This window comes from Propithecus coquereli, unplaced genomic scaffold (genome assembly GCF_000956105.1).
Source record: "Propithecus coquereli isolate 6110/MARCELLA unplaced genomic scaffold, Pcoq_1.0 Scaffold757, whole genome shotgun sequence".
In the NCBI taxonomy this organism is placed as follows: domain Eukaryota; kingdom Metazoa; phylum Chordata; class Mammalia; order Primates; family Indriidae; genus Propithecus; species Propithecus coquereli.
The window spans coordinates 187,054-206,203 of NW_012153696.1; the positions used below are offsets into that span (position 1 = coordinate 187,054).

Here is a 19,150-nt window from a genome sequence, read left to right on the forward strand (position 1 = left end):
GCACCCGCCCAGCAGTGCCTGCACGGGTGTGGCAGGACGGCAGTGCCAGACTCGAGACACCGTGACTTTGTGAGGCGGGACGGGGTCCACGCACGCTCAACAGAGGAAAAGCAGCTGCCCTCGTCCCGCGGTTCTGGAACCCGGCGAGAACAGCAGTGAAAGGGAACCGCAGGCTCGTTCCACGTGTGCCAAAACCCTAAACACAATACCAGCCATCCAAATGTGAGCATTTAAAAAACAGCGTCGTCCTGCCCAAGTGGGGGACACACTCGCCTGAACGCACGGACAGTTTAGCACCAGAAGATGCGTCCGCGTACGTGGGTGAAAAATCACATGACTGTCTTATAGAAGCGGAAAGAACATTCCCTGGAGCTCAACACCTGTGTGGCACAGCCATTCTTGGAAACCTGGGTTCGGAAAGGAACCTTCTCAGCGACAATTATGCGCAAGCATCACAGTCAGTAGAGAAAGCAGTAAATCCGGGTCTATCCAAACGACGCCACCCCAGAGGGCCTGCCCTGCCTGCTGAGGTGACCACAGTCAGGTCCTGTGTCACCTCCCCGTGCTGCTGCTCTGCATGGCCCTAATGTTCTGTGCGTGTTTCCCGACGTGGCAGGCCTGCCCCGTGAGAACACCGAATCCGGGAGGCGGGGGCTGGCGTTGAGCTGGACCACCTGGAACGGGGCGGGCTGGGCTCGGGAGCCTCGTCACACGGGTGAGTAAATCCCTCCGGGCCGAGAGTCGGCATTAGGTGTCTGTGTGGTCCTCGCCCCCCACCCCAGCAGCGCTCAGACGGCCCAGGCAGAGAAACAGAGGCTGGCGGCGTGAGGGTCCACAGGGAAGAGAAACCTGCGCGGTTGTCGTGGGGCAGGATTGTCTCTGCGTAAAACCCCAAAGGGCCAACAGACAGCTTGTTGCAGCTAAGAATTTGGCGAGAATGGCAATAAAATCCTGTAAATCACATAAAACGTGTGACATTTATAAAACCTGTAAAAGTCAGTAGTTCTTCAACACCGACAACAACCAGCTAGGAAACAGAATAGAAAATAAGAGACACAGCAACGAAACCTGCGAATACATGGGAGTTGTCGCCGAAAGGATTTCCTGGTTCTGTTAACTCGTCCAGGAGAGTTTTTAAAGACCTAGAAAGGCCTGAACAAATGAGGACAACAGTGTCACCTCTGGCCCTCGGATCGGATGCAGTTCCAGTCTGCTGAACGGGGTCCACCGGTGGCACCAGAGGGTGACCTGCGGTGTCTGGTGTTAATGGACGGCGGGTGACAGACGGGGCAATGGCGGAATCCACGGAAACCCTGTGGCCACCAAGTGCTCGGACAAGGCCAGTCTCACTGGGACCCAAGTCACAGCACGGGTATGCGGCTCTACTCCCACGCGGGGAAGTCCAGTCGGTGGGGGGGGCCTCCGGCACCGCTGGGGTCCACGGGGCAGCCCGGGAGGGCCCCGCCAGTGCCTCCGCCGGCCGCCAGGGGGCGGGTGAGGGAAGGAAGGACGCGTCAAGGACGGTGCCTGCCCTGGAACGTTCCAGAGTGGTTAGAAACACCAGGCCAGCTGTGCAGAGTAGTGCGGACAGATCCCGGAACGGTGTTGAGCGAGATGAGAAATAAGAGTGAGGTCGTGCGCACATACGCTTTATGCAAATGATCTGCCCCCGTAAGGGGACACTAGTGCACACGGACTCCCACGGGCTCCAGGACACACATCGCACACGGGGGAGGAAGGCAGAGGGGTGGATGAAGGGACATGTTCCCTGTGGCCTCCAGGCCTGCTGGTGATGGCCCAGCACTGTACCTGCTGCGCCCCGACACAGGGACCCGGGCCTGGCGTTGGCCTGCCCAGCTGCTGTGGCCGCTCACGCCCGCTTCTGTGCCCCGTCGACCCTGTCCTGCTCCTACCTCCGGGGAAGGTGGGGGTGCCTGTCTGGCCCCAGCCAGTGTCCACGCTGTGCTCACGCAGGGCCGGGCGCTGGGGTTTGCAGAGAGGAAGGGCCACGGTCCTTGGCCTGGCTGTGCCAAGCCTGGGCTGCCCTGTCCAGGCCTTGGAGAAGGGGCTCAGCGCCAGCGCCCCACCGCCAGACCCCGTGCCCCACTGCCCACACACGCGCAGCCCCCACGGTACTCGCGACAGGGGGTAGGTGGCCGGCTGCGCGGGCTACACGTCTGTCTCCACCCGCAGTCGCTCCATCCTGCGCACGTTGTCCTCCACGGCCACGCGGCTGGTGATGCAGCGGGCACAGTCCTCGGGGAACCAGCCCGTCTCTCCGTCCCGAAGCCTCTCGCCATGGAGCCAACCTGGACCCAGACGGACAAGGGGGAGGTCAAAGAAGGATGCAGGGCCCCCCAGAGCAGGGTCCCCAAGGCCCCTCCGAGCTGCTGTTCCTGAGGACGCCAGGGCCACACATGTCTCAGGACCGACCACCGCCCCTCCCGCCCCAGGGAGAAAACAGGCTGAAGAGGCCTTGCCCAGGTCACATGGGCACCTGGGGGGGCCGGCTGAGCTCCCCCCGCCCAGCTTCGCCTGCCAGGGAAGCAGCTCCGCCCGCCCTGTGCAGGCAGGAGCCGGGGCCTCAGGGACCCCTAGGAGAGCAGACACACCCCTCCTCCTCCTCGCCTAGGACAGAGTGGCCAGGAACCCACTTCTGGTCCTGCGACCCGGCACGTGAGCGTGTGCCCTCGAGGTCCCTGAGAGAGGGTCGGGGGGCCGCGAGCGCATGCCTCAGCCTTCCTCTCTGCTGCTCCGGGTCCTCAGCCACGGCCCACACGTGCGCCAGCCTGTGCCCACCCCAGCCCGCGCTCACCGTCCTCCTGCTGCAGGACCAGGACCACGTCTGCCTGCTGCAGCGTGACCTCGTCCGCCTGCTTCGCCAAGAAGGCCTTGGTGATCTCCACCTGGCGCAGGTCTGCGGGGGGAGCGGGTATCAGCAGCAGGGCCCTCTGCAGCCCCCACGGCTCCCAGTGTCCTCCAGCAGACATGTCCCCCAGGGCCGGACAGGTCTTAGTGGGGCCCAGGACGCACCCAGGTGTCCCAGCACAAGGACAGATGCGCCTCCTTTTGGGGCCAAAGTGCCCAGTACTGGCAGAGGGGACAGGGCAGGGCCAGAGCTAGGGGTGGTGGACAGCGTCCCCAGCTACTGGGTATGGCATGGCAGTGTCCTCTCCCTGCCGCAGGGCGGGCAAGGCCTCCTGGGAAGGGCCAACCGCCAGGGCAGAGGTGCACAGGTGCACACGCGGAGGGCGGGGACAGCACGACAGGGGCACCCCCTCCTGGGCGAGGCTCCCCACAAGCCCCCACCTGGCACTCACCTCCCTTGTTGGGGGGCTCCTGGCCCTGTCTCTCCCCGTACGTGAGTGCGGTGATCCACCGGGCCCGGTCACTCCTGGGGGCCAGAGGGTGTGAGTGAGGCCCTGAGGCCAACCCCGCCAGCCTGGTGGCCCTTCAGACACCACCCCCGGGGGTGTGGCAAGAAGGTGGATGGGTGGCCAGGCAGACTTTGCCCCGGGCAGGCTGAGCCAGAGTCACATCTGCCCTGGGTCACAGAGTCAGGGGACAGCCACAGCCCAGACCCCAGATTGCCAGACCCTAGGCCTCCCCGTTCCTGGCCCTGGCCAAGCTCCTGCCCCTTAGTGAGCTGCAGCTTTCTCATCTGGAAAGGAGGCCCAGCGCTGGCCACGGTCACAGGGGAGCTTGGAAGGGACATGGAGACTGACCCAACCTTCTTTCCACCAGGGGCCCCCTCTGTCCCTGTGGTCCACCCACCTTGCCACCCTATCCTCCCAGGACTCTCCTGCCTCAGGGCCTTTGCACGGCTCTGGCCCTGCTGGGGAAGCCCCCATCCACGGGGGCTCAGCAGCCCATGGTGGCACCCTCCCCACACAGCCCCTCCCCAGTCCTTCCTGCCTTCTGACACACTGGGTGTCCAGTCGTTCAGCTGTCGGGTGTGTCCCCCCCACAGCAATGTGAGCCCCACCAGGACAGGCTGTTTCTGTTTTGTCCCTGGCTCTACCCCCGGCCCCTACAGCAGTGCGTGGCCAGAAATGGTCATCAAATAGCGCATGAGGCTGAACAGAGGGACCTCGTCCTCATGGAGCTCGTGTGCACGTGGGCCCCGAGGAGCCGCCCCCCAGGGAGCCCCCTTACGCGGAGTCCGTGGACAGCAGGATCTGCTCCTGGCGGCCCTCGCTGTTGTGCAGCAGGGTCACCTGGAAGGGGTGGGGCACGGAGGAGCTGCGGTTGCCACCCCCTGGCAGGGGCAGCTCTGAGGGCTCCACCTTCGTGACCCGGATGTGGTCCATCTGGGCGTAGTCCTGGACCACGTAGCTGTCCTCGCTGTGGGGACACAGGCAGTTGGTGGGACGCTCCCTGCCTCAGTGCCCACCCAGCTCCCCTGCGGCCGCGGTGGGGGCTGTCCACAGACACACAGCCCGGGAACAGAGGCCAGGGCCCTGAGGCCCTCCCTACAGCCTGGGCCGGGGACCCCAGGCAGCAGGAGGAGCCCGAGCAGGCCGAGCGCGAGTCCCCGGCTACCTGCCCGGCTCAGGCCGCGGCCCCAGCTGAGGTCGGAGGGGCTCAGGACGGGCTCCCACCCGCTCCCCGCCACACAGAGCGGGCCCACCTCTTCTTCTTGGTCACAACCAGGACGTCGTTGAACAGGAACAGGTAGCACGTGGGCCGGCTGGCGAGTTTTCGAAAAAGTCCTGTTTCTTCCATCAAGAAGAGCTCCCCGCGCTTCAGCAGCCACCGGGACGCGGAGATCAGTGGCAGGGACTGGTGGGGCAGAGTCGGGTGAGCAGCGCCGGGGGAAGGACGGGCAGTGCCACGAGGACGAGCGGGCAGTCCCCGGTCAGGGCCGGACAGAGGGGGGGACGCAATGTGTCCGGCCCTTAAATAAAGGTGTGTGCCAGGCCCTGGGCCGGATCCTGCCAGGACAGCCCGGCCGGGCCTCCAGCCAGGCCCACGGCTCGCCGGGCACCTGCTGAGCGTTCCGCCCCGTCCTGGGGAAGCCGCCACGCGCCTCGTGCGCGGGGCAGGGGCATGGGAAGGGCCAGCCTTGTCGAGACGGCCACGTTCCGGCATCTGGGGGCCTTTGCTGACCCCCAGTTCACCAACACGGCACCCCGGCCCGGTACCACGCTGCTGGAGCGTGTGGGGCAAATCGGGAGGCGGCTGCCCACCCGGCCTGCTCCTCAGCCACAATCGAGGCCCCGCAGATGGGCCACACTCCCAGCCCCTGCTTGTCCATGGCTTCCGGACTACGTGGGAGTAAGAGCCCCACTTGGGGGTGAACTGGGCCCAGGATGGGGTCCTTGCTCTGGCCAGGGGTGTATTGCACCCCAAAGTTGAGAGTGACCTGCATGGGGTGTGGGCTCCGTGATCGCAGCGGGTGGTTACCACCATAACACCTCCTCCATGAAGCCCACCCTGACCCATCCAAAGAGCCTCCTCCCCTTGTGGGACCTCCTTGCCCTTAGCTCTGTTGCTCCACAGCCTTGACCCAGGGTGGCCTGAAACATGTTACCCAAACCAGGACACCTCTGAAAGGGCAAAGGGCACTACGTGGACAGGGCACCAGGATAAGAGGCCCAAAAGGGCCACCTTGGGGACAGGGTCAGTCTGTGGGATCCTGCGGGGTTCAGTGGGGGCAGAGGTCTGACCCTGCCTGCTTGGAAGGGGGTCTCGGGTTGCCCAGGCCTGGGCTGGAAATAGTCTGCCCCTTCCCGAGAACCGGAGCCTCACTGGGGCAGCTGCGCCCTGCGCGGCCCTGAAGGTGCCTTCCACTGTGGCCTCAGCAAGGCCCCGCCCGGGCCCGGACGGCCAGCGAGGACCCCAGGCCCAGGGCAAGCCCGCGCCCCTCTGCTTGGGGCCTGGGGCTGCCCGCTGCCTGTGTAGTCTTGGGGATGTGGGCGAGGCCAGAGAGACCCACCCTGGGGGTAGGGGCTGGGGTGCACAAGGGACGGTCCCAAATGGGGAAACTGAGGCCTGAAGAGACCAAAGGCACAGGCTCCAGGTGGCCCAGCCTTCAGGCCTCACCAGGGTGGGCCCCCCAAGACCTCTATCCAGCCCCCAGGCTTTAGAGTATGACCCCTGACCTCAGATGCAGGACGAAGGGAGAGCTGGGAGGGACGTGGGAGGGGCCTGGCCGCCCACTGGGTGAGTCGCCCGATACCCGGGGACCGTGTGGCACCGTCGGGCCGCCTACCTTGACCTTGCCGAAGTCCAGCTGCGTGTGCAGCGTGTACATCTGCTCCGTGCGCTCCATCTTGTGGGCCCCTTGGTTGCACTGTCTCACCAGCTGCGGCGTGGGGCACGCGTGTGAGCGCGCTGGGGCTGCGGGGCCCCTGGCACAACCTCCCCACCCCCCGCCGGGCATGCCCAGCCCTATCTGCCCAGCCAGCCCTGCCCTTGCGGGTGGTGCTGGGCTGGTCCCCATCCCAGCCATGCCGTGGGCTCACCGGCTGCGAGAGAGTGCCACTGGCTCTGGGCCTCAGTTTTCCCATCAGTACCATGAAAGGCTTGGGGTGGATAATCCGAGAACCTCCCTGCCCTGGGGTCTATGCTGAGCTCGGCCAGCAGGACTGGGCACCCCCCGGCCCTGGGCGCCCCTCACCTTGCTGATGGCCTTTAGCGCGTGGCTGGCGGCCTGGTACCTCTCGGGGTGGCCCTGGGTCTTCAGGCAGAGCGTCTGGAGAGGACGGCAGGCGTGAGGTGCCGGGGCCGCTCCTGCATCCCAGGTGCGGCGGCCTGCACAGGGCAGGGGCTCCCACCAACACCAGGCCCCGGGTGGGGCTGCAGGGGGGTCCAGAGCCGGCCCCACCAGTGTGCACGGCCCCCAGACAGCCACTGCGCCACCCGGGGCTCTGCCACGCCAGGCCAGGTTGAATGGCAATGGGAGCCGGCACCTTGTGACCCCACGCTGTTCCAGCCTCGGCTGTCTCTGTCCAGCCTGGGGGACAGTCAGTGGTGGTCCCCTGGCAGCCCTTTTCTGCACATCCCAGGGGCCCCGGGGGCAGGGGGGTTGTAAGGTTCCAACTGGCTTGGGCAGCCGACAGACCACCTGCCACACGTAGCCCCTGGGGAGCTGAGCTCAGTCCTACCGTGTACGTGTTGGTGTGTGTACAAGTGGTATGTGCCTGTGTGTGCACACCTGTGTGTGAGCCTGTGTGTGTGCATTATGTGCACGTGTGCATGAGCCCATGCATATGCAAGCATGTGTGTGCACCTTTCACCCCCACACGTCCCCTACCCTGTGGGCATCTCAGAGACGCAGGCCACGCTGAGAGCCCCCCTCAGCCCCTTTCTCCGTTCAAGAAACGGGGAGAGTGACAGGTGCCGGCCCCTCGGGGTCGCCTGCTCAGGAGGACTGGCGGGGCGGGTGGTGGGAAGGAGGCTCAGCAGGGGTCTGTGTGACGCTGGTTCCAGCTCATCTATGTGAGCGAAGCTCCTGGCCCGTCAGGCGAGTGAGCAAAGATTCACAAAGGGCTGGAACGTCTCCCGGCACAGTGCGCCGTGCGGGTGACGGCAACCAAAGCAGTCCCGATTGCTAAACCGTCTCATAACCATGCCTGTTAAATGGCAAAGACAGGCAAAGCGTGCAAGAGAAGCTCGCGGGGAGCAGCGCTGCGCCCGAAGGCAGGGCTCCCCGAGGTGGGCTGCCGTGTCCGGGCCACACTCACATCCGTCAGGAGGGGCAGCCGGGTCACCCGTTGCATGGGCAGGATCAGGAAGGAGATCATGGGCAAGCCCCCGCACGCCGGCCGCTTCTCGATCTCCCGCAGGACCTCGCGGAAGGCGGCGTTGCTGCTTCTGCAACAGAGGACGGGGCTGTCCTGCCAGGCCCGCGCGGCCCGGCCGTGCGGAGACCGGGTGGAGCCTACGGAAGCCAGGCCGCGCGAACGTGCTCCGGGAGAGCGAGTGCTGGGTCCTCCGGAGTCCAGACGCCCCGGGACCCCGGGAGGCCACTCACGTCAGCCGCTGCAGCGTGCGCTGCTGGTAGACCTCGTTGGAGCAGTAGGCGACGTAGGGGTGGAAGTGCCGCTCGGCGTGCTCCACCAGGATGTCACTGATGTCCTCCACCAGCACCTGCGCCTTGTGCCGCTGCTCCAGGTCCTCAAAGAACCTGCAGGCGGGCAGCAGTGAAGGCGGGCCCCGGGCCTGGTGGTCGGCCCCCACGTGTGCACACACCCAAACACGCACACGGACGAGCAGGTGCACACACAGCAGGAACCCAGCTGAGCTCCGGGAGGCAGCATGTGGCAGGTGCTCGGGGGCCAGTGCCCCCCGTGGTGTGGCTGTAGGCCACCGTCCTGCCTAGGACGCCCCAGGACAGACAAGCTCCTCACACCTGAAATGACTGGGCACTCGCCCTGGCCCCCGGCAGCACCCAGCCCTGGCCTGTCCCTGGGGAAAGCTCAGGGACAGACGTCCGCCACAGGGGAGGCGGCACACGTCACGCACAGCCTCCTGGTCACGCAGAGGGGCTAGCCTGGGGCTGGGCGACGAGGTTCCGGCTTCCTCCCTGCCTTGGCACGGCAGCCGGAGGTCCTCCCCTCCCAAGAGCTCTGACTGGCTGAGGGGCCCTGGCCCAGCTTGGAGGTGGTGGGGGTCCCTCAGGCCCCTCTGCTCACCGGGCCCCACCTGGCCCCTCGGCCCATGCAGGGCTGTCCTTCCTGTAGGGGGGACACCCAGAGAGCCGCCTGTCCTCGGGGAGCCTTAGCAGATGGGACAGCATTTCGGGAACAGAGGTCCCCGTGGGCTAGGAGGCGGAGGGCATGAGAGGAGCCAGCTGCGCAGACACAGGCCGCCACACACACGCATGCACAGGCACCTCAAAGGGTGACCATGGGTTTCTAAGAGAAACCGGGCAGAGCTGGCCACCAGCCTAGACCCAAATAGCACCGATTCCCTGGGGAGGTCACTGTGGATGCCAGGACCAGCGAGGGCCAGCGGGAGGAAGAGCTGGAGCGTCCCACCCTGGGGACACGCAGTCTGCACGGCTGGGGGCCAGAGCTGGGGAAGGGGCAGATCCCAGACACCCCCAGATTGTCAATGAAGCCTCGACAGGAAGCCGCCATCTCCAGGGACAAGACAACCCCCCTTCCCCTGTGGCCCTGAAACTTCCACGGGGGCCCCGCAGGCAGCACCAGGCGAGGCGTGGCCATGGCGGGCCTGATGCTGATGTGAACGCACCACCACCGTCCAATGGCCCAGCGGTGAGCCAGCGCCACGGGACCCGACCCCTCACCAGCCCCACCCAAGTCCACCCAGTTAGCGGTGAGGCTGAGGCTCAGCGGGCCCGTGACGCCCTGGGGTCCGCCAGGGTCCAGGGCCAGCACAGGTCTGAGCCCACACAGACATGCACACACACGCACATGTGCACACACGCACATTCACACGTGCACACACGATCACACACACATATACATGCGCACACACAAGCGTACATAAGCATATGCACACGCATACATGCACACACGATCACACACACATACACGTGTGTACACGCACACCCAAGTGCACATAAGCATATGCACACACACATGCACGCCCACACACACACACGCAGGCCTGCAGGCGCACGCCTGGCCCCTCCTCCACCTCCAGGCTCTGCAACCAGAGCCCAGTCCAGCCACCAGACACCTCTGGGTGCAACATGACCTGGGGCTGCCTCCCAGCCGGTGAGCACCCTGTTGGTCACGCAGCCCTCTGTGCCCAGGTGTCCTGGTGGGATCGTGCCCATCGGCAGGGCAGGACCCCTCGTGAATGTCCAGGATGCCCACACCCTGGTGCTCAGGCCATCCCTGGGGCCAGCCCTCGGTGGCCTCGAGGGCCCTCAGCTGTCACCCCATCTGAACCAGCGGCTGCTCCAAACTGTCCCACCCACGGATGCAGACCAAGGCCCTCCCAGAGCCTGTCCACACCGCCACGGTGTCTAGCGGGGCGAGGTGGCCTTCCCAGGTGTGGGGACGCGGGTGGGAGGGCTGCAGCGTGGGCCACACCTCTGACTGGCGCCCAGGACGTCCCGGATGTTGGAGAAGAGGTGGTGGTGCTCCGTCTGGGTCATCGTGGCCCGCAGCTCTTTGGACTCCAGGAACTCGGCCACCAGGACGCTCAGGCTGTGCTGGTAGGAGAACTCGGACGTGAGGATCTCGAAGATGGCCTGCGCAGAGGGGTCCACATGTGCCGTCCCCGTGGGAGAGGCTGGGCACAGGCATGATCTGGGTGGCGGGGCAGGCGGGGCCACCAGCCCTGGACAGAAACCCTGGACGGGGCTGTCAGGACAGCCAGCCAGGATGTGAGCCCCACGGCCCTGGGTTTGTGCTCTGGCTCGCCACTGACGAGCCTGTGCAGCTGGGTGAGGACCCCCGTCCTTGTCTGAGAAGCGGGTAACGGTAGCCCCCCAACCCCGAGGCTGCTCTGAGGATTCACACGGTGACACCAAGGGGCTCAAATAGTACCAGGCACAGAGCAAAGGCAGAGTCTCCAGGCACCGTGATGTGTGTGGGCCCAGGGCGTGGGCAGCCCCTCCCCCAGGCTGTTGTGTGGCCCACACTGTGGCCGGGACAGCACCTGCCCCGTGCCCTCACCTCCTGCCTCTTGCGCTCCTCGGCGGACAGCGTGTCCAGCATGCCTGACTCCACCACCTGCGGAGGGCACAGGCCGGGGTTGCAGCTGCACGTCCTGGAAGCCTGGGCCAGGTGCCACTCCCGTCCTCCTCCCTCAGGCCCAGAGCCCACGTGGAGGACAGAGAGACCCAGAGGAGGCGGGGCCCAGGCAGAGCCACCCCCTCCCAGAACATGTGAAGTCAGGCCACGGAGCTGGCGTGTCCTGCGGGCAGCCGTCACCTTCATCTTCCTCTCCCTGGAAACCTCCCTGAGGCTGCATCTAGGAGCATCCAGAGGGAAAGGCCAGAGGGCGGGGAGGGGCTGGAGAGGCGCAGAGCCCACCTCTGTCTACCAGCACTGGAGGGCCAGCATGGAGGGCGGCCCGTGCCGCAGATCCCACCTGGGCCAGGTGAGTCGTGCCCTGCCGAGTGGGTGCCAGCAATACTGTGCCAGCCTGTGGCCCTGCCCGAGCTCCCCACTTGGGGCCCGCGGCCAGCAGCTGCCAAGGCTGCAGCAGGGCTCACTGGGCACGGCACAGCCACACTATGTCCCCATGGAGCACCCAGGATGGGCGGGGCTGCCACACTGCCCGGAGTACCCTCTCTGCAGGGCCCAGGGTCTCCTCCCCACTGGGCTGGGCAGGGGCTCAGACTGGGGCAGTGTCACCGGGTGCTGTGTCCTGGACTTCACCTCAGGCCAGGGAGACTACACACCCCCAGCTCCCAGCGCAGGAGTAAACTTCCAGACCTTTCCAGCTGTGGGGAGGCAGCCCCCGCCTGCCCTACCCCCACGGGGGCCGGCCCTGGCTGGGCTCCCGTGGCAGGCAGCAGAGTGGGGCGTGGTGGGCGGTCACAGGGCCACAACCCTATTCCCCGGGGATGGCAAACAAGGAGCCCCATCGTCTTGCAGATGAAGAAAAGCCAGGCCCCCTCGCCCCCCGCCTGCCACACCCGCGGCTCACTGGGGTCACGAGTCTGTCCGCCCACAGCCAGCTGGGCCCTCCCCCGTGCATGGGCCACTGCCCGGGCCACACCCTCCACTGACAGCCCCGCGGCCCTGCAGCGCAGGACAGGCTGCTTCAGATGTGGGAAGCCAGGGGGGTGGCTTGGCCCCGGCCCCTCCCAGCTGCCTCCTCCCTCGGACCCTCCAGCCTTCCAGGGGGCATGGCCCTGGGAAGGGGTCCCCTGTGGCCACAGCTCCCTGCAGGTCCGTCTGAGCAGGGATGTCCCTCCAGGGTGACGGCGCGGGCTGAGGGAGGAACGACCAGGGCTCCTGGGGCCCCACCTGCCTCTGGGGGCCAACTTCACCCCCCGCCCAGCCCTACCTCTGGGAGCTGGCTCCAGGTGACCTGGGCGGGCCGGTAGCTCTTGACCACGATGGCGGTGTCCACCTTCCGGGTCACCTCCGGGCTGGAGGGGTCATCGAGCACATCGTCATCAGACTCGTGGCTGGTGTTTAGGCCCCGCTCCCGGATCTCCTGGTAGAACTGGGGGTCTGGGGAGAGGACAGTCACCTTCAGACCAGAGTCAGACCAGCACCCACAGCGGCCAGCACGCCTGGCTCGGGGGGAGGGAGGCTTTGGGTGGGGCCTGTGCCCAGGCTGGGCTGGAGGGTGCTGGTGCCAGCCCCGAGCCCTCCTACGTGGCAAGCCCCCCCTGGGACGGGCTAGTCCCCAGCTTAGGGCACCTCTGCCAACCTCACCCCAGACTGTGGTATTGCTACCCCCTCTTGGGGTGGCTCTTCCCTGAGATTTTTGTGGAGGAGGCCGGATCCCCACTCCCAGGCCCACGGACGTCCACAGCGCTTCCGGGGACCGGCAGGGACAGAGGCCCTTCCCGGCGTGGGCCCCCGCGTCTCAGAGCCTCTCGACGAAGGCCAGGCCGGAGCTGGACATTCGAGGCCCCGACTCCTCCACACCCGCCGGGCGCCCCATCCTGGCCAGCAGGCCCCGCAGCTCCCCGTGGGGTGCCCTGGCGTCCTCCCCTCAGCAGGCTGGATGTGCCGCCATCCCCCACCCCCGCCTGACCCCCACATGGGACCCCTCGACTGTGAGGACTCCGGGGAGTACGGGGTGTGGGTGCCTCATCTGGCCTTGGTCCCACCAGCATGTGCCAGGGTGCTCAGGGTGGGTGTCGGGGCTCTGTCTGTCCCCTGCTTTGGGGCCATACAGAAGGGAGTCCCAGGGAACTTTCTAGACCTTTCTAGATCCATCAGAGCTGCACAGTCAGACCAGCCATGGGGAGGTCAGAACCTGTCTCTGAAGTGATCCCATACACAGGTCCTCGGAGCCACCAAACCAGGGCCAACCTGACCCCCAGGGACGCCCCCGGTGAGCCCAGCTCCAGCTGGCCAGGCCTGGCCCTCACCGCCCGCTGAAGCCACACTCACCGTCCTTGAAGGAGCCCTTCTGTGCACGCTTCCGCCCCAGCGTCTTCTGTGCAAACGAGACAAAACAGCGGCAGTCGGCGGGGAGGGCAGTGTGGGCCTACTGCGTGCAACTCTGCTGCTCTGGGACCCAGGGCCTCCCAGCTCCATGCACAAAGCCACGCCTGATGGAGGGGTTATGCCGGCCATGCAGAAGGTGCTCAATAAACATCAGCTCCACAAGGTCTGCCAAGTGGAGACCAGACAGGTGGGGTGGGGGCCCAGAGCAGGCAGGGCAGGTCCAGGAGGGCTGCCTGGAGGAGGAGGAAGGGTGGAGCTCGTCGAGAGGAGATGCTTAGGAGATCGGGCTGTGGGCCCGGAGACCCCAGTGGGCCCGAGGGAAGCCCAAGGCTGGGCAGGTGCGGCTGGGCGAGGGCCAAACAGGGACACGGGGCTGTACGCAAGCCCCTCGGGGGCCACAACCTAGAGTAGCAGAAGAGCAGGGACTGGCTGGTCAGTGCCTGGCGCCTGGCGTGGGCCCAGCAGCTGAGGATGACGGCGGAGGCGACCGGCGCCCCCACCGCAGGTGCCCAGCTCGACGCCCCCCTGCCTTGGCTGGGACACACCACGTTCCCCGACCTCACCCGTGCTCGGTTCCCGGAAAGCAGGGGTTGGTTTCTCAGAACTGGTTGGGACCTGACAACTCCCCTTGCTGGTCGAGAGCGTGCGGCGCTCCTAGCTGCACCCGGCGGACGCCCTGAGCCTTGCACCCGGCACCCCACCCCGCCGCCTCCAGGTCTGGCTGGAGCTTTTGCCTCCGCCCCTCCTATGTCCGCCGCCCGCCCCCCAGCCCCGCCCCTCATGCCTCCGCTCTCACCCTCCTTGCTCCAGGCCCCTCCCAGGCCCCAAGGCCAGGGGAGCCCCCTCCTCTGCGCTCCCATCACCCCCTGAGCTGGCCCAGCCCAGCCCTCAGCAGCCCCACTGCCCTGGGAGCACCCCGAGGACGGGGACCGAGCCCACTGGGCTCACCCTGGCACCAGGCGTGCAGCAGGAAGCGTCTGCTGGGTGCGTGAGTCCACAGTGAGCGAGTGAGTGAATGAGCGAAGGGAGCCCCGCAGGCCTGGCCCTGGGTGGGTGCAGAGTGGTGGGGCCGCCATCCCAGCCTCTGGGGTGTGGGGACCTGCAGCAGAGGTCCCGAGGTGATGTGGGGGTCTGGGCATCTCAGGTGGCCGTGGCAGGGGGCAGCCGTGACCAAGGAGACACAGGGCCACCTCAGCCACCATCAGCCTCCAGTGTAAAGTCGTGGTCCTGCCCCACGGCATGCAGGGTGGCCACCGTCCTGACGGGTGGTCTCAGCTTCTCCTGAGGCCGGGGCTGCAGCTCAGTGGGGGCAGGAGCCCGGGCAGAGGCGGCAGCCGGGAGGGCACCCGGGAGGAAGAGGCCCCAGTGGGCACGCCCTTCTGCGGACACTGCCTGGCACTCAGGTAGCCGAGTTCTGTTCTCTCCAGACCACCCGAGGAGGACTGTCACCTCCACTCACACGTGGGGAAGCCCAGGGTCCCAAGGTTCAGCACCTTGCCAGGGTCACGAGCAGTGGGTGCCCCCAGCCCTTCACCAAGCAGCCGCAAGCCGGGGCTGCTCTCCAGACAGGTGTACGAGAGACACCCCGGGCCAGAGCTGCTTCTGGTCTGCATTCCTGAGAAGGCCCCGTTGGCGGGCCCTGGCCAGCTGGCCTCCCGAGCCCCCTGCCAGGCCCAGGTACAGACCAAGCAGGGGGTGCCCAGGTGCCAGGCGGCTCTTCCAGTTGCGGCTGCCAGCAACAGAGGCCTGGATTGCGGCCTCGGAGGAGGGCAACTCAGAGGGCAAGGGACATGGGGCCAGGAGTACCCGCTGGTTCCTTCAGTCCCCAGGCCCAGTGACACGTGCAGCTGGGACTGCATCACCAGCCAGGAAGGCTACACTGCCCTGTACCCCAGCCCCAGAGCCTCGACGGCGGGCAGGGAAGTGGGTGTGCAGAGGAACGTGCAGACTGGCCGAGCTCAAGGCAGCGGGGCACACAGAGCCCGGCTGGTCACTGCCGCAAGGTCATCACCGAACCCTGCCATGCACACAGGCAGCTCCCACGGGGGCTCGGAAAGAGGCGTCCACCCCAAGGCTCCGCTCTCCACTGTGGCTGGGAGGGGGCACGCCAGTTTCGGGGCACCTGGGCAAGACCCCCGGCCTTGCCAAGCCTCAGCTGCCCCGTCTGTGAAGTGGGGACCACGTCCACGGCCTGGCCGCTGGGCTTCACGGGGCTAAACCCGCCAAGAGCCTGCACGCAACCGGGCGCGGTGGCGCATGCCCATTGTCCCAGCGCTTTGGGAGGCCGAGGCGGGAGGGTGGCTTGTGGCTGGGAGTTGGAGGCTGCAGTGGGCTGACGATGCCACTGCACTCCAGCCTGGGTGACAGAGCGAGACCCCATGTCAAAAACAAAACATAACAAAAAACAGCTGCACACAGAAGGTGTTAAGTGGCCGCTGCAGTGGTGTAGAAGATGACAGTGACAGAGACGGTCGGGACACCCCAGCCTACCAGCCCCTCCCCCGTCCAGGCGGTGGCCCCTACCTTGTTTTTGGCTGGGTGCCGGGCAGGAGGCTGGCTGGCCTCCTCGGCTAGAGCCTGGAGCTTGGGGCTCAGCAGGGCAGAGTCCCCCTGGCCACCAGGCTTGCCCAGGCCCCTCATGGCCGCCCGGTAGGATTGGTTCCGCAGGTTCCGCCTTGGCATCCCCCCGGGGCCCGTGTCCACATCCATGTCATCCAGGGAGAAGCTGGGGGCCGTGAGGAGAGGGGGGCCCCGCCGGGCGGCCTCCTTGCTGAGCACGGCTGCCCCGAAGCTCTGGTGACGGGCGGGGGTCTTCGCCCTGCTGGCCACGGCCAAGCTCCTGGGGATCAGCTGCTGGGTGCCCATCTTGAGGGCCGCGGGGCTCTGCGTGCTCAGGATGACGGGCCGCGGCTCCTCGTCCCCTGGGGGTGCCGGGGCCTCGGGCTGGAAGGCAGCACTGTCCCTGGCCCGCAGGGACCTCCGCACCAGGGGGAGCCCGGAGGCCGGGTTCCCATCGGCGTCGAGCCGGAGCTCCGAGTGGAAGCGGTACTCCAGCAGCTTGTCCTCCAAGGAGCTGTCCGAGTGCCGCTGCGCCATGCTGGGCCGTGGGGTCCTGGCGGAGGGCAGAGCAAGGGTCTCGAGAGGGCCTCTCTCCCCGTCCCTCCCAGCAGTCCACCCCGCCTGCTCCTTAGCATCTGCCCTGGCCAGAGCCCCGCTGTGCAAAGGACGGTGACCCAGCAGGCGCAGAGTGGGTCAGCGGCACAGGCCCAGTCACCAGGAGCCTGCCCCAGGAGGGCGAGCGACAGCCCCCCACCTACCCCGAGGAGGGGCTCCTCTGAGGGCGGAGGCGCCTGTCGGGCTGGGGCAGGTGCTGGTTCTGGAGCTCTTGGGGACGGGGGGACACCTTGCTTCTCCATGGGCAGCAGGCCCAGGAAAGTCCCTGAGCCGGGGGTGAGCGTGGGGCGGTTCGGGGTACAAGGCCCTGGAGCCCCACAGACCCAGGCTGGGGTCCGGCTCACAGCAGGCACTTCCTGGTGGTCAGAGGACAGTAACGCTACCCACGGGAGCTTCCCGAGACCGGCACCACACAACCCAGCACTGACCACAGCCTCCGCCCCCCTCAGGCCTCCTAGAGCCCCAGGCCGGGCCGCGCGGGGGGTGGGGGACACATCAGCCCATGTGCTCCCTGGAGGCGCAGGCTGTCCAATCCCATGTTAAGTGAAGAGTCGAGGCTGGAGACCTGCCTGGGGACGCCGTGGGGATGCGGCAGGACCAGGACCCGAGCCCGGGCCTGTCCGAGCCCCCTCTCTCAGCCACGCCACGCGGTGGCACGACCCTGCATGGCTGCTCCGAAACCTTCCCTACGTCAGGCAACACGCGGGCACCCTTCCACCCTCCGGCACTCGGAATGGGGCTGACAACCCAGCCACAGGAGCCTCGGCCGAGAGGGATGGCACTTGTCACCGTGCAGGTGTGACGGCGGCAGAGCACCGACCCCGAGCCCACGGCCCCAAGACGTGCCGCCCAGCGCCGGGCACTAGCTGCTCCACAGGCTTCACTGTGGCCCAGTCACCGCCCCCACCCAGGATGCCCTGGCCCATCCCTGCTGGCAGCGTGTGTCCCCAAGACACTCTGTACCCCGTTGTCCTGCAGGCCCAGGCCGGGTATTGCTGTGACGGTCCCCGACATGTCTCACTTCCTTCCTTCTCGGCAGGAGGCAGGGCTGCCCCCCTGCACCCTGGGGTGCGGTGCGGTCCCGGGACAGCCTTTGGGAGCCTGCTCGAAAGTCTCCACTGGCGCCCGCCCTGCTGCCACGGCCACGGGAGCGTGCCTCAGATGGCGCCGCGGCCAGGGTCCCCGGGTGACCGCCATGTGTGGGGCTGGGACGCAGCAGGAGTCCACGGAAGGTTTGCTCCTGAGCACCTTGCAGGGCCACTTGTGGCCTCCGCATCACGTCCCGAGTGACAGCACGTGGTGCGGCCAGGGTGAGGACAGTCCTCAGCGCCCTTGCTGCCCATGGCAGGCCGGGCCTCTCCCACCGGCCCATTCCAAGGGTCCGCCCTCCTCTGTGCTCAGGGGCTCCCACACCTGTCAGGGGTCGGCCCCGCCCGGGACGTGTGGTCAGGGAGCGAGTGATGCCCCCGCTCTGTGCTGGGTCTCGAGATCTGTGAAACAGACCCCGGGAGGACAAAGCCCCCCGAGGGTGTGGGGACGTGTCTGGGAGCCAGATGCGCAAAGGGTCTGAAATGGCCTGGCTGGCCGCGGGGCCCACGTCAGTGCTGCGGTGACCAAGGCCGAGCCAAATAGCAGACGACCCGGCCTTCCCGATGCTGCGTGACACTCGGGGAAGGCGCCGGAGCTTAGGAGAACATCATCGCAGGAGCAGAACGTAACACAGAGAAAACGCGCTCCTTTAACTCTTTTCCCTTTAATTCTCATAAAACCGAGGACGGCCGCGTCCAGATGCCTCTGGTTTCCCCCAAACTGTCCGTGTGAGAACCACGGCAGTCTCTGGAGAGTAGAGACTATTTTTTAGTGGGAAAACTAGGCTCAGAGTCATGAGCCCGGAGTTAGTCCCTGCAGGGAGGCCGGGTGGGGCCACAAAGCCGACCCTAAACCAGCACCATCGGAGCGACTGCAGGAAGCTGGCTCTCAGTCCCACTCAGCCCCGACGGCCACCAAGCCTCTCAGGACACGAGTTCTCTGTAAAAACCACCCCAGGAAGGTGGGTTCGTGGAGCCTCCCAGGCCTCGGGAGGGGCTGCCCCCACGCCAGCCGGGAGGACACATTCCTCAGGACATTCCGAATCCCTGGGCGGTGACAACGGCGGCCACAGCAGGCCTCCCCCGGGGGCCGGCCCGGCAGGTCCTCACCACCCCGGGATCACCCAACCACGGCAGCCTGTCTGCGTCTCAGGCTGGCCCAGAACTCGGTTTACCTTAGACTTATCTCTGTACAGCCAAGCGCAACGCCCCAGTGGGCAGCCGGAAGTGGACCGCCCGCACCCCGCGCCGTCCTTTCATTCTAGACGTGACTCTCTGACCACGGACTGTGTCCTTCGTCCCAAACAAATGCCTTCGGCGCCAAAGCTCCCCAGAGCCTCCTGCCCCGTCCCGTCCCTCCTCCCTACCAGGGCCCCAGGCCACGTCCCTCTGCCCAGGTCTGAGCCCTCCGGCCCCTTCTTCCAAGAAGCGCTGCCAGACCGGCAGCTGGCACTTCCGCGCCGGCACGGCCTCTCCCAGGGAGGTCAAAGTCTGCTCCAGGCAGAAGGAGCCCAAATAGGAACCTGTCTGGCGAGCACTGCCGGGCGTGACCTCTGCTGCCAGCCAGGCAGCCGCACCCACAGGCCTGGGGCCACCAGCCCAGGACCCACAGGCCCGAGGGAAGGTGGGCGCCGGTCGCGCGGTGTGGGCAGCAGCTCCAGGCCCCGGAGCCCCACAGGAGCCGGCTCTCGGGAGCTGTGGCCCTGGCAGGCCCCCGGGCCTCCTTTGTCTTCTGGTTTTTAGTTTTATTAAAGAACTACAGGGACGCAGTTTCGAAAGACACCCAAGGCGCATCATGAAACCAGGCGCCCCCTGCACACTGCCCTG

The 19,150-nt window shown here is 66.7% G+C and overlaps 1 protein-coding gene across 1 annotated transcript; it reads right to left on the reverse strand.

Moving 5' to 3' along the window:
• Nucleotides 1-2,100: 2,100 nt before the first annotated feature.
• Nucleotides 2,101-16,157, reverse strand: ARHGEF16 (Rho guanine nucleotide exchange factor (GEF) 16). The gene is made up of 14 exons (XM_012662205.1): nucleotides 15,585-16,157; nucleotides 13,005-13,050; nucleotides 11,941-12,110; nucleotides 10,599-10,655; nucleotides 10,011-10,171; nucleotides 7,979-8,131; nucleotides 7,689-7,818; nucleotides 6,623-6,697; nucleotides 6,215-6,307; nucleotides 4,631-4,782; nucleotides 4,156-4,344; nucleotides 3,321-3,394; nucleotides 2,816-2,917; nucleotides 2,101-2,309 (listed from the first exon to the last, which is right to left on the reverse strand). Exons 1-14 carry the CDS (start codon nucleotides 16,155-16,157, stop codon nucleotides 2,170-2,172), a joined length of 2,115 nt encoding a protein of 704 aa, XP_012517659.1. The 3' UTR covers nucleotides 2,101-2,169.
• Nucleotides 16,158-19,150: the final 2,993 nt, after the last annotated feature.